The 14,266-nt window shown below is 35.8% G+C and overlaps 1 protein-coding gene across 2 annotated transcripts in view; it reads left to right on the forward strand.

Moving 5' to 3' along the window:
- Positions 1–14,266, forward strand: part of COL5A1 (collagen type V alpha 1 chain) — a 292,321-nt gene that overhangs the window by 128,695 nt on the left and 149,360 nt on the right. For both annotated transcript variants that reach the window (XM_051980301.1, XM_051980302.1), the window contains exons 5-6: positions 10,310–10,441; positions 13,721–13,858. In XM_051980301.1, the coding sequence (XP_051836261.1) occupies positions 10,310–10,441; positions 13,721–13,858 (270 nt within the window). The remainder of the gene's footprint in view (positions 1–10,309; positions 10,442–13,720; positions 13,859–14,266) is intronic.

Here is a 14,266-nt window from a genome sequence, read left to right on the forward strand (position 1 = left end):
TCAACCCCCTCTCTTCTTTCCCTCAATTAGAATAGGTCTTCTTTGCCCCTTTATGAGATGTAATTTCTCTTGTTTTACCTCCTTTTGCCTCTTTTTAACCTATACAATCCTTTTTTTACCTTTAGTTTCTTTTTTCATATTATCATAATAAAATCAAATTATACACACTCTAAGTATACCCATAACTGAAACATAGTTCTCAAGAACTCTTTCTTTTTTATTTTTTTATGCTTCTCTTGAGTTCTGTGTTTAGAGATCAAATTTTTTGTCCAGTTCTGTTTTTTCATCAGAAATAAATGAAATTCACCTATATCATTGGATCTTCTTCCCTGAAAGATAATGCTCATTTTAGCTAGGTAGCTTGTTCTTGGCTGTAATCCAATTTCCTTTGTCTTTTGGATTATCAGATTCCAAACTTTTTGATCCTTTAAAATGGAAGCTGCTAGGTCCTGGATAATCCCGATTGTGGTTCCTAAATGCAATAGTTCTGAAATTTAGCCATGGTATTCCTTGGAGTTTTAATTTTGGGGTCTCTTTCAGGAGGTTATCGGTGAATTTTTTCAGTGGCTATTTACTTTCTGATTCTAAAACATCAGGGCAGTTTTCCTTTATGATTTCTTGTAAGACAGTGAGGGGCAGCTAGATCACACAGTGGATAGAGTACCAGCCCTGAAGTTAGGAGGACCTGAGTTCAAATCTGGTCTCAGACACTTAATACTTCCTAGCTGTGACATTGGACAAGTCATTTAACCCCAACTGTCTAAGCACACAAAAAAAAGATAATAAGGAGATCTGATTTTGGATGTCAGCACTGCCATTTAACTCCTATGTAGCCTGAGCAAGTTACATTTCTTGTCTTTGCCTCAGTTCCCTCATCTGGAAATTAGATCCTTCAAATGGCTGGGAATGTGGGAAGAGTAAAATTAGGAGATCTCTAAGATTCCTTCTAGTAATAATATTTTAGATTAAAAATCTAAACTGAAACCCAAGTGTCCTGACTTCTAGATCTTTTATCAATTATCACTATTTAAGACAGTAAATGGAGAAGGCAGGAGATAAACCATCCCCTGCTGGTTTATTACATTCAACAACAACAACTACTACATCTTTGGATTTAAGGTAAATTTTCCTTTAAAAGTTGACTCTAGATTTTTTTTAAAATGTCACTATTTGAGGCTTCTAGTTCATTGAATTTTGGCTAATAAATGTGTCACTATTTTTAAAAAGCCCAACAAACAAAAAGAAAATGTGGTTGCATTTTAAGGACCCCAGAGGAATCCCTTTTGTATGTTTTTCCTTCATGATGAATGTATAGTGTAATAGTGGAGTATTGGGTTGTAATTCCTGCCCAGATCTCTTGGGGTCATTACTAATTTTTTCTTGCTTTAAGCCATGGCCCAGAGAATCCCAAAGTAGCAGTTTCTATGTATGTCCTGTGGTAGGGAGGGCAGAGCAAGGACCTTCCAGTATCTAGTCTGCACAGCTGTGGGTCTGGCGGATTAGTTGGGAGGGACTTGAGATGTCTGACAAAAGCTGGAAGCTTGGGGAATAGAGTCTTGACTTTCCCACGCAAGAGCATCCCCTTTCTGGGTCACCATACTTCCTCTCCCCCAAGCAGTCTCCCTGGCTTCATTGTGGGCCCTTGGCCATGCTGTTTGAGAAAGTGAATTTAGATTTAGAACAGATTCTGAAGTCCCTGCAATTCTGCCTAATTTCCTAAGCCTGATCTGGACTCACGCTACTATAAAACTAGGCTAAGAGTAATCATGCAAAGGGAAGAAACCAGTTGTTTATTAAGTCACTGTACAGATCTATGCAAACCCATCCTTGCTCTCTCTTTGCCCATGGTTTATATGGCCTCCTACATTCTAAATTTGTGCATTTAAAGAATATATATTCAGATGTCAAGTTGCCAGTTGAAAATGGAAGATCTTTACTCACATTGGCTGAAATTTGAACTTGAAGTCATGCTGCTTAATAAAAACGTGTGGTTTGAATTCAGTGTTCTTGCCATATGGCTCTCATCTGCTGAAGGGTTCCAGCTATGGGCTGGGAGCCTCCAGCATCAACCCTTCCCTTCCCACCAAAGGTGGCCTTGCAAATGTAAAATGAGTTGTTATAGCAGAAAAAGGGAAAATAAATAAAATGAAAAGGAAAGGAAAGGAGAGAAAAATGAAATTCAAGAGTGGAATTCTGCCTCCTTTTGGGGGTTTTGGAGGAATTTATAAAAGGGTGAAGGGTGAGGGTGTGAGCTGTTATCATCCTTTCTATTAGGTCTCAAATAAATGGAAAATCCCACCACCACCCTTCCATGTTATGATTCCTACACAGTTTGCTGTGGCTATGAGCCCAGAGATAGCAAAATATGGATCAAAAAGCAAACTTTTGTCAAACCAGCAGTGTGTCTCAGAAATTTATCTGGGCTTGGAATAATTTCTATCTCCTCCCCCCCAATCAATATATGGATTGCTTTTCAGAAGCTCGGTATATAGAATGGAAGGAGGCAGTTCAAGTTATGAGCACATTACCATGTGGACAAAGAAACCTTTCTTCTCATTTGCTCTCAGTCATCTTATCTTATGAAAGAATTGTACAGTGAAAAGGACACTGGACTGAGAATCTGAAAAGCTGGATTCTGATCCTGGCTTTGCTGCTCACAAAGTGTGTGTGACTTTGTGCAAGTCAATTGCCACTGGAACTCAATTTCCCCTCTGTCAAAGGAGAGGGTTAAATTAGATAGTCTCTAATTTTCTGTCCTGTACCAGGATTTTAATCATCCTCAGCACAGACACTTCATTAGGCCAGAATGCTGTCGGTGTTGAGCCCACATTTCCACTTGCGCTTTCATTCATCTCTTTTCCTTCTTTCCTTTCTAATGTCCTATTCAAATCCTGACCAACAGCCAAGGCCCAGATCTACTTCTACCCCAACCCCCTATATCTCACATTTGCCTTTCTAATCTCTGAACTTCTCTCACATTTATGCTCTAACATGCTTATTCCTGCTCACCTAGATTATCAATAATACAAAAATTCATATGGAATTTTGGAAATGGAAGCTTTGGAAATCATCTGATCTCCTCCCTGATGTGCCAAATGAGATAACAGAGCCTCAGAGGGCTCCTGAGGTGCCCAAAGTCACACTGTGTCCATTGCCCTTCCTGTCTGACCTCAGAGCCTATTCAAAGAAGTAACTTCCAACCATACACTTAACATTAGGTTCTTTACTTTTGTAGCTACATGATACCTAACACAGGAGTGAGTACATTATAGACCCCTAGTTAAGATTTGTTTAGTTGATTTGATTGCCTTGTACCTGGGCCCTTATGTCTGAGGCAGTATTAAACCCCATGGCATCGTACCGTTCTTCCCATAAAGGCTCTCAGCCCAACATGAGCTAGGTCTGACCAGAGAAATAAAGCCTGACAAGTTCTCACAGATGGTAGATAATTCTTTTTGATGGTAGGTTCTAAACATCCCCTAGAACAGCATTCTGCTCTCAGGGAATGAGCTCAATTAATTTCACCCCTTGGCAGCAGCCTGTTTTACTTGAATCATCTTCTCCCCTTTGGCTTAAGGCTTCCTGCCTTATAACAAAGCTAAGTGCCCTCTTGCATCACAGTGTACACGTGATACCATATTACATTTATTTGGGTACCTATCTCATACCCCCTAGTAGAAGAGTAAGCTTCTTGAGGTAGTGATTGTATCATTATTAACCTTTGCTTCCCCAGCATTTTTCACATAGCAGATGCTAAATAAAATTTTTGTTGAATTGAATTTAATTGACTGGATTGTGTTTGGATTTTGTCAAATTTAAGCACATCTTATTGGACCCTTCCCTGGGTTTAAAGTCAAGCATAGTTAACTACTAGCCTGGAAACAAAGTCACCTCAAAGCTGCTAAGGGCTTTTAAGCTAGCGAATAAACTCCTTCCTGGAAGAAGGAAAGTTGTAATTAGGCTTCAGGTCCAGGAAACAATCAGTAACAGCTGCTCAAGAGGTTTCTGGGTCAGTTTGGAGTGAAGACTGTTGAAGAAATAAAAAGTAAATATTCTATACTCCAAAAAGGCAAAGTTTTCTAAGTAAAATGAAAGATTTAACTGGCGTTATAGCAAGTAGGACTTGGAGGTCATTTTCAAACAACACATAGAATGTCAGATGTTACCTTCTCTATCTTCTGTGTAGACAAAATCTTAAGACTTCTGACTTAAGATATTGGCATGTCATTCTCACAAAGTCAATAGAGTGAATGTTCTGGAATCTCATGATGCTCTTGAACTCTCATAATATTTTGGCACATATCATGTTAATTATTCCCATAAATTCTCAAGAGATAAAATTTAGGAATAGATCCAGCAATAAAATCCATTACTTTAGACATCTATACCCATTCACGAAACATGGATAACAAAAAAAAAGTTTGGACTAATGGTCAAAGAGAAAAATCTGACTTCAGAAGGATAATTGGTACTTATTTTGATGAGATCTATGATGGGGATATTTCTCTGGAAGGGCATATTTAATTCAAAAACAACATGATGGAGAAAGGGGAGTGGAAATTTGAGGGCATTTTTATTGCATTTTAAAAAGATATATCCATGTATTTTCTTTCAACGGTAAATTAAATAGCATTTCAGGGTGGTGACAGAGATGCCTTCTGAATGAAAAGATCTTGGTTTAATTATTGCCTATGATATGCTGACTATGTTAAGGTTGAACACCACCTCCCCAAGAAAAAGTAAATTACAGAGCAGGTGCTGACCTGGTTTGGTGAAGGGTATTTACACATTGAGAGTTCCTTATACAATTGAAATAATATTGCAAGCAAAAAAATGCTCTTGTGAGGATATAAAGAAATCAGAACAATTGAAAAGAAATATCGTAGAGGGCAGTTGGATGAAGATCAGCCAATGGAGACAAAAAGGAAGCAATATTGTCATTAGTGTACATTACAGATTACTTGGGCCAGAAAAGAAATTGATGAAAATTTTGATAAACAGATCATAAATCTAGCATGGAGGCCTAATAGAGTAGTTATGAGGACATTGAGCTATCTGGAGAACTATGGGTACTCTTTCTTTGCTAAAAAGCAAGGGGTAATAATTTCTTTACTTGCCTTAACGGTCATTTCATTATCATAATGGAGGAACAAATGGAGGAACCAATACTAATCTGGATATGATATTCACCAGCAAGGAAAAATGGATTACATGAGTAGAAATGATAGAGACTTTTGAGAAAAGTGGCCAATCCATCTTAAAGTCTATGGCAGAAAATCAGAGAAAAGATTGGTATGGTCTGACACTTACTCTTGATTTTTTGGAGAACAAATTTCAGAAAGTTCAATGGAGGGATAGACAGGTTTCTAGCGTCTATATTCCTATAGTAGAACTAAAGCTAAGAATGATGGGAAGTTCTTAAGAGTAAACTTCTAAAGATACAAACAAAAACTAATTCCAATGAGGAGGAAAAGGAAAAGTTATTAAAAGAGAATAATGTGGAGGTATAGGAGAAAACCCTAATAGGATATCAAAGAGTCTGACATTACTAACTAATAAACAACAACAAATCAACTTTAGAAGAAGGTCTCCAGAATTCTCTCTAAAACAAAGTATTTTATTATAATTTTTTTTTTTTTTTTACAAAATAATTATGTGGCTTGGATAAAGACCTAGGTATTTAGCTCTTAAAAAAAAAAAAAAAAAAAAAAACTTTACAATTGGATCCCAACCTATCTTTCAATCTAAACAAAGCAACCCTTGCCTTTTCAATATACTTTGTTCACAACAATCCGCTCCCTGTCTCTGTCCCTCTTCACTCAACACCCCTGTGCTTGGTCTTTATTTACTTCTGCTTCATAGAAGTATTTTCTTCCTTTAGGATGTAGCTTAAGCATTATCTTATGCATAAATTTTTTTCTGATCCTTTAACTGTGAATACCCTCTCTCCCATGTATTTTTTGTTTAACTATTTCATTTATATCTATAAAGGGTGTCCCTAAAGTCATGGTACAATTATAGCTATTAAAACTTAAAGACTTTTGTAATGCTCTGAAATTATATATTTATTCACTTCATATTTATGCTGTGGGGTTTTTTTGCTTGTTTTTGGTATGCATTTGTTTTTCCCTATAGGATGTAAACATGTTATAAATAGAGATTATTTCATTCTTTTTATTTGTGTTTCCAGGACCCAATCCAATGCCTGTTATATGACAGGCATTTAGTAAATACTTGATTGGTAAATGGAATATTTATCAAATATTCAAAGATTCAAAGATAGGAAGAGTAATTAACATATAGGATAGCAAAGTTAGGATTCAAAACAATTTCAGTAATCTAACAATGAGTCAAACTCTAACAAGATAAAACATAATAAGAATAAGTGAAAAGGAGGGATTTTAGTCAACTACAAGATCAAGATGAGTTAATTGTCTGACTTGGCAGCCAAAAAACTGGTAAGACTCTCTTAAGTTATGCTAAGAGAACTGTAGTGTCTTAGATTAAAGAGGGGACACTCAGCCATGGTCAGATCACTCCTAGAATCTTGTGTCCATTTCTCTTAACATTCAATTCTGGTTCCATTTTTTGGGGGGAGGGACTGATAAGCTAGTACCAGGAGAAAGCAAAAAAGATGCTCTTGAGTTAATTATATGAGGATTGATGGAAGGAACTGGGAATGTTTAGCCTAGAGAAGAGAAAATTGGTGTTGGAGAGTAGCTGTCTTCACTATATTTAAAGGGATGTCATGGAAATGGTATTACTTGTGTTATGTTTTATTCAATGAGGCAGAATTACTGGTAGTAGATAAAAGTTTTAATTAGACAGATTTAGGAAAAATAAAAGGAGATATGGAAAAAACTCCCAAACAGAACTGCCCTATTGTGGATAGTGTGGGCTTTCTCAGGGACTAGTAGGTTCCCTTTACTAGAGATCTTAAAGGTAGATATTCATGTGGCTTTTATGTTATAGAGGGGATTCTTATTCAGATATGGGCTAGACTAGATTCTATAATTTGCAATAGTCTGGATGATAATGCAGCTGAAGACGCCTTCAAGTATTTTAAAACTATCTGAATGCTCTGGATATTTTTTAGTGGTAAACCCTAGATTTCCATTTTCAGATGAGTTAGTGCTGCAACTTTTCTCATTTAACCATGATGTTGATTTTCCATCTGATCTTGGGGATGATGGAGATGGGGAGACTTCACAATCAGAAATATAATGAACCCTAAATTAAAGCAAAGGAAGATTTACACACTTTAACAATTAAAAAAAAAGAATTTGAAATGCATGCAAAAACCAAAGATGCTGCTCAAGTGAGCTCATGGAAGTGGTGAAACATCCTTAGAAATAATCTTTCTGTGTGGGAATGCCAGGGAAAATGGATTGAGTTCCAATCCTAGGTCTACATTTGGGTCTTTTCAAATTGGAAAGGTAAAAGAGAAAACTTAGCTTGCACTTCACCGAATATATTGGCAGCCCCTAAACCTTATCTTTCCTCTGAGAAGGGGATTAATTTCAAGTTACTTTACAGGATATTATAGATTATTGGCCCTCTCTGGAGGCAAACCCAGGATTATCAGGCAAACTATTTTCATCTTGCTCTCTAGTCCCCTCCGGGAGAACAATTTCATTTTACTTAAGGATAGGGAACCAGGAAGTAAGGTGACCCCAGGGTAAGGCTGAATATAAAGCAGTTTCACAGATGTTAATAAAACTGTTAGAAATTGTATGTGTGTGTGCATGCATGTATGTATATATGTGTATATATACAAATATATGTTATATATAAACACATATGTATGTATATAAATTCAATTGGGAAATATTTATACACTGAAATAGCAAGGAATGAAGCTCATATTTAACAGGATGATATACTCCTGGTAAATTGAGAAATTTACTTCAAATTCTTTGTCTTCTCTGTTTTGAAGTCATCCATATCTTGTACTTCACTAAGGACTATTTAGAAATAGATTTTCTGACTTATACTCATCTATTTCTCTTCTCTTATGCTTGTCACAAGTTTTTACTAAGTGCTTGCAGTCTCCTGTTAGGTTTGGCACATAAGGAAGCATGAACCATATTCCTTGCCTTTAAGTTGTTTGCAATCTGGATAGAGTGATAGGACTCATTCATAAACATATAACTAATGATACCAAGAGCTACCCCATGTGGAAAAGCTATAGAAATGGGCCTTGAATCTTTAGAGAAACCATCAAAATATGGGATCAGATTTGACTGTACAAGGAAATGGAAAAGGGCAGGGAATTTTTGTTATGATGACATGAACCTCTTTTAGTTTACAGAATAGTGCATTCAATATGAGAAGGGATCATATTATACCAAATACTTAGCATGGGATAAGTATGTTAGAGGTAGGATGCCTTGGGGCAGAAGAGAAGTCAGGATCAGGTCAGTAAAAGTTGAAGAGAAGTGGGTTGAGCTGGATTTAAGGTGAAAGTGCCTAACAATTGAAGCTCTTTCAAAGTAGAATAAGCTGCCTTGGGAGGTTGTGAGTTCCTTGACTCTAAAGGTCTTTAGGTAAAGGCTGAATGACTATTTGTTGAGAATGGTTAAAGGAAATTCCTATTCAGGCAGGATTTGATCTAAGTGTCTGCTAATTTACCTTCCAATTTTGAGAATATAATTTTAAGGTATTTTGGAATCACATCTAAAGAGTTTTGGATCCTAAAGGAGACAATACTTTCCTAATACCTCAGTATTTTTTAGCTCAGGCATTTAAAGCACTCGGGCTATGAAAGTGAATTTATTGCCCTTCTGTGAACCAATAAGATTGACTCATTTCTTCCCGCACATAGATTTTGAAACCTAATCCTAAACAGTCATCTCATCAGTAGGTGCCCTGGTCGTAAAAGGACCAAAAGAAAGAGTGACTATCTCCTCTCTCTCACCCATGATTTTTTTTTTACCTATACACAAAAATACTTTGTTTATAGCACCTGCAACCTCATCATTATCTTTGTTGACTGTATTACCCTTTCTCAGCTTTGCTTTACAATATACCTTTGGTAGGAACAGTTAGTTCAACTCCAAATGCTTCCTCTGGATGAATGATGCTATAAACCAGAAACTCTGCCCAGTGATAGGGGAGAAGAGGCTTTTTGAAGGCACATGGGGTAAGAGGACATTACATGGAGGAAGAGAGTTAGAAAAAGAAATAGAGGAAATTCAGAAGAGAGGCTTCCCTGAAACCACAGTATCTTAGCTGCTTTTGTTAACATGTTCCTTATATCACTGAAACAGGGAGGTGGATAGAATGCTGGTCTGTTAGTCAAAAAGACCTCAATTCAAATTCTACCTCAGATACTTCCTAACTGTATGATCCTGGGCAAGTCATAGAGTTTCATTTTTCCCTTTGCAAAATTGAGATGATAACAGTACATACCTCTCAGAGTTGTAAAGATTAGCTGAGACAACTTTTGTAAAATACTTTGCAAACCTTAACACATCGTATAAATGCTAGTTATAGTTGTTATTGAATATCCATCTCATAGAAATAAAAATAACTACCATTTATATAATAATTTAAGTTTAGCCAAGCACTTTATAAATATTATCATAAACATTATAATAACCCCATAAGATATGTGCTATCGTTATTCCCATCTGTAAAAGGGGAATAATGGAGCAGACAGAAGTGACTTTCTCAGGTCCACAGAACTTTAAGTATCTGAAGCTAGATTTGAACTTGAGTCTTTCAGACTACCAGTTCATTGTTGTATGCATTATACCAGCTAGTTTCTCCTTTCTACTAGCCCATTATAATGGAAAGCATACTGGGCTGTCTGTAGAGAATCATTCAGATTAAATCTACTGTTTATTATGTAGTAATGTTATAACCACAGGAAAATCACTTAATCTTTCTAAGCTTGAAGAATGAAAGAATGAGGATACTGGATGAGTTTAGGTCTGAGATTCTTTATGGCTTTAAATCTATGATCCCATGATCATTTGGTTCTTCCTTGGTAAACTGGGAATAAAAATACCTGTAGAGGCAAGGTAACTAATGGCTAGAGGGCTGAGCATGCTTTCAAGAAAAGCTGACTCCTAATCTCCCTTTTGACATTTCCTATGGGGAAGGGGGCCTGAACAAGTCATTTATACTCTCTAAATGCCTTGGGCACCAATTAGGATTTCTCTCCTAAATTAGGGGTTTTGATAGAAGTATCTTCCTTCATGCTTACCAAATGAGATATTGTTTTCTAAAGCTTAAAACACCATCTAAATGTCAACCATTATTCACAGCTTTTCCCCATCTCTCTCTTTCTTTCTTTTTTTTCTAGGGTGATATCCAACAGCTCCTTATCATCCCTGACGCCAGAGCTGCTTATGATTACTGCGAACATTACAGCCCGGATTGTGATACTGCTGTTCCAGACACCCCACAGTCTCAGGACCCCAACCCAGATGAATATGTAAGAAGATACTATCGTACTCTCACCCTCTGGATACTTCATTAGCATTTTTAAGAATCTCTGAGTATCAAAGTATCTCTGAGATCTCATTTGCATCCATGTTCATACAGATGAATACATAAGAACACACTTCATATCCTCTTAACATCCTTAGGGATTTGAGTATCTCTGAGATGTCAGATACATTTGGACTTAGGTATAGCAGTAGCACATTTTTTTTGGAATCTGGAGAGGAATGACTTACAGTTAGTAACAATATGCAACAATTAAGGTTTCCTAGGGGAAAAAAAACCCCACTGACTTTGAATTCAAAAGACCCAAATTTGAAATCGTACTATATAATAGAATCAATATATGATATTAAATGAGTTACTTTTACTTTCTGTGCCTCAGTTTCCTCATCTTTAAAATAAAAGATTAACAAGAGTCTATCTCTTAAGATTCTTTTCAGCTATAAATCTTATGGTCCTGTGAAAATCTGTGTTTATCCAAGTGATAAATTATGGGGTGACAAGTCACTCAAAAAGAGGTGTCTTCACATTAAAAAAAAAGATTTATGAGAGATTGAACTTAAATAGCAAGTTCTTCCCAATACATTTTTAATTGGGCCCAGTGATGCCATAACACCATGAGGGTGAAGCTCAGAATTCTGGTCTGATGCTTGTTAGTTACAGCACTTGCCACAGTAGATTTGTATGGAAAGTGCTCTAAATTTTCAAGCACTTATAGAATTTTGAGGGGCTTTTTTTTGATAGATAAATTTTAAGTACAAAATGATAGATCTTAAGTAAAATAGGGATTTCCTAGTCATAATTTCGATCAGCTTCCTTGTTACTCAAGGGGTTGTTTATCAACAGAAAAAAGTAAGAACACAACCTAGGAGCCAGGAGAAACTCAACAAATGCCTATCAGAGAGACTAAAACATATTCGAAATACAACAACAAAACAGGCATTCTTGTGTGTTGGTGTTCAAAGATATGTCAGTCGATAAGCCCTTGTTGACTGTTATGTTTGTGTCCTTACAACCCTTCACAATTCTACTTCCTCTACACATTTTCCATAATTGTAACTTATATGAAGATTAAAGAAAAAAGAGCAGAAGTTTCTATGAGAATGTTTAGCTGCTTGGGAATGAGATTAGTTTCCTAAATTTTGGATCTGGAAGAAATATTAAAGATCATCTAGTTCAATTATTTCATTTTTTTCAGAAGAGAAAACTGAGATCTAGAGATATGAATGTCTTAACCAAGGTTGTAGCTATAGTCAGGAGCAGAACCATAATGAAAACCCTTATCTAATTTAAAATCTACTTCATAAAGCCTCTAAAATTGAATTTAGAACCTGCAAGTTATTTTTCTCTCCCCCTTCTTCCTGATTTCCATATTCCTCACTAACCAGGACACAACAAAGGGTCATTTGTCCAGATCCATGGATCTGAAAATAGGGGCCTAAGTAAAAAATCATTTTGCATTTCCAACAAATCTCCAAAGCCTGAAGAAAATGTTGTCACCCAGATGGGTGAGTGCTTCTGAATTCCATAGTTGGAAAAAATAGTCAATACCTCATGGAAAATTGCGAGAAGTTTTCTGTTTTAGAAACAAATCCAACTAAGCAATCTTATTCCACCTATCTTATATTCCTTTTCCTTTCCACAATCTATGATGGCAGCCCTAGGCCTAAGCATTAAAGATACGCTAGTTGATTAATTGATCAAAGACATTTTTTAGGACTTTATAATATTATCACAAAATAAATATTAAATTCTTATACATATGAACACTGTAGTATGAGAGATTGTGGAACAACAAAGTTTCATGGGAGATAAAAATTTTATTTAAGACATGTCTCTGCCTTTAGGAACCTTAGAACAACATAGATGATGGTAATGTAGAAGATTCTATAGTAAAAGTCTAGAGTAGAGGTAATGGTTTTTGGAGAGATAAAAATCACTGGAATAATTTTTAAGCATCTTTATAAGTTATAAACCAATTAAGCATTAACACTTCTTGACATCCCTCTAAATTCCTTCCCACTCTTTATCAATGAATATGTATATTTTTATAGCCAAACCCAGTATGTGTATATATATATAATATATATATGTTTATCTTATATTTTTTTCACTCTTAACAATTTTTAGATGTCTTCAAGTTTTGTAAGATAGTCCATTCTATTATTGAATATCTCTGATTGGCATACAAATTCCTTAGATTGAGCTAAAATTTAAATCTCCCATCTTAGAACTTGGGCCTAGTTATTTCCTTAGAATTAATGTAGAATAAATCTCCTTGGACACATTCTATCTTGTCAAGGTTCCAGCCCTTACATAATAATTTGCATGTAAGAGACACTTAATAAATGCTTATTGAATTAAGTCAAATGTACCTCATGAAAATGTGGTGCTGAGAATTAAATGTACTACTCTCAATAAAGTTTGACCAAGGCATAAGTCTTCTAAATAGTTTCCTGTTCACTAGAAATTTTTTAATCAAAAGAGAATTACTTATAAAAACCAAGTGAAATACACCTATACACACATTGAATGGATAGATAGATATAGACAGATAGATAGATAGGAATATCCATCAAGAACATGGTGCAATGGATAGAGTGCTGGGCTTTGGCAATAAGGAGACCTGGATGTGAATCCCACTTTAGATCTTTACTTTGTATGTAATACCAAGCAAATTATCTATTCAGACCTTAGTTTCTTCATCTATAAAATTACATATCTGGGAGTCAGAGACTCTTACAGTTCAAAATGATTCACAAGAGAATGAACATAAAATGGCAAGTTCTTTTGGGCTCAGTGATGCCATGGAACCTTAGGATGAGGGTCAGAGTTCCAGGTCTGCCACTTCCTAGTTATGAGACTGAGCCAGTAACTGTATTATTCAAAGGCTTAATCTGTAAAAATGAGGAAAATAGTATTTATGATCTTATGATCCTATGATTCTCAAATCCTGTGAAAGGGCCTATGTCCAACTCCAAGCTCTGTTTTAAAAGCACAAGATTTGATTTCATGTTGCTTATGTTTATAACTTCATGTTTATAGTTCCTATTTTTTCATATGATAAATATTAATTATCATTTGTAAGTATAAATTTATTTAAAGTTTTTTACTCCCCTCCCCCCCACCAATCTTCAGCAAACCCTTGCCCTTTCTAAAACAATTACAATAACTAAAAAGAAAAAAAAACCTTGTTTTTAAAAATTCTCTAAAGATGTCTCTTCTAGAAGATCTCATCTTCTCAAAGTCTTCTATGATTTCTTTGCAGTATCCAGAAGGAGATGGAGATGGTGAGACATATTACTATGAATATCCGTACTATGAAGACCCTGATGACCCCGGAAAAGCCCCAACCCCCACTAAAAAGCCTGTTGAAGCTGCTGGAGAAGCTACGGAAATTGCTGAGGTATGGACGACATGGATGGAGAAGTACAGATCTGTTTTCTCTCTCATTTTTGTTTAGAGTTTCTTGAGCAGTGGGTTCTAAAAATTCTGGAGACCTAAGCACAAAGTGAAGAGAGTTTGAATAAACCAAAAACTTGACTTAGGTGTAAAGCTGGTGAGTACATGTTGGCTGGTTGGCCCATTTGATAGAAATTGTGATATTTGTTAGCTATATGCTTTTATTCTTGTACCAGTGAAATGGTTTAGCCTAGAGTTATACAGGATTAGGTTTGAGATGAGGTAGGAAAGAGAAAAAGGACAACAGTGATTGTTTTGGATATGATTTAGCCAGTGGGGTTATAAAGTTCATATGAAAGAATGCATGCAAAACACTTTAAAAACCTTAAAATATAATATAAATTCCTATTAG

Source organism: Antechinus flavipes, chromosome 2 (genome assembly GCF_016432865.1).
Source record: "Antechinus flavipes isolate AdamAnt ecotype Samford, QLD, Australia chromosome 2, AdamAnt_v2, whole genome shotgun sequence".
Classification (NCBI taxonomy): Eukaryota; Metazoa; Chordata; class Mammalia; order Dasyuromorphia; family Dasyuridae; genus Antechinus; species Antechinus flavipes.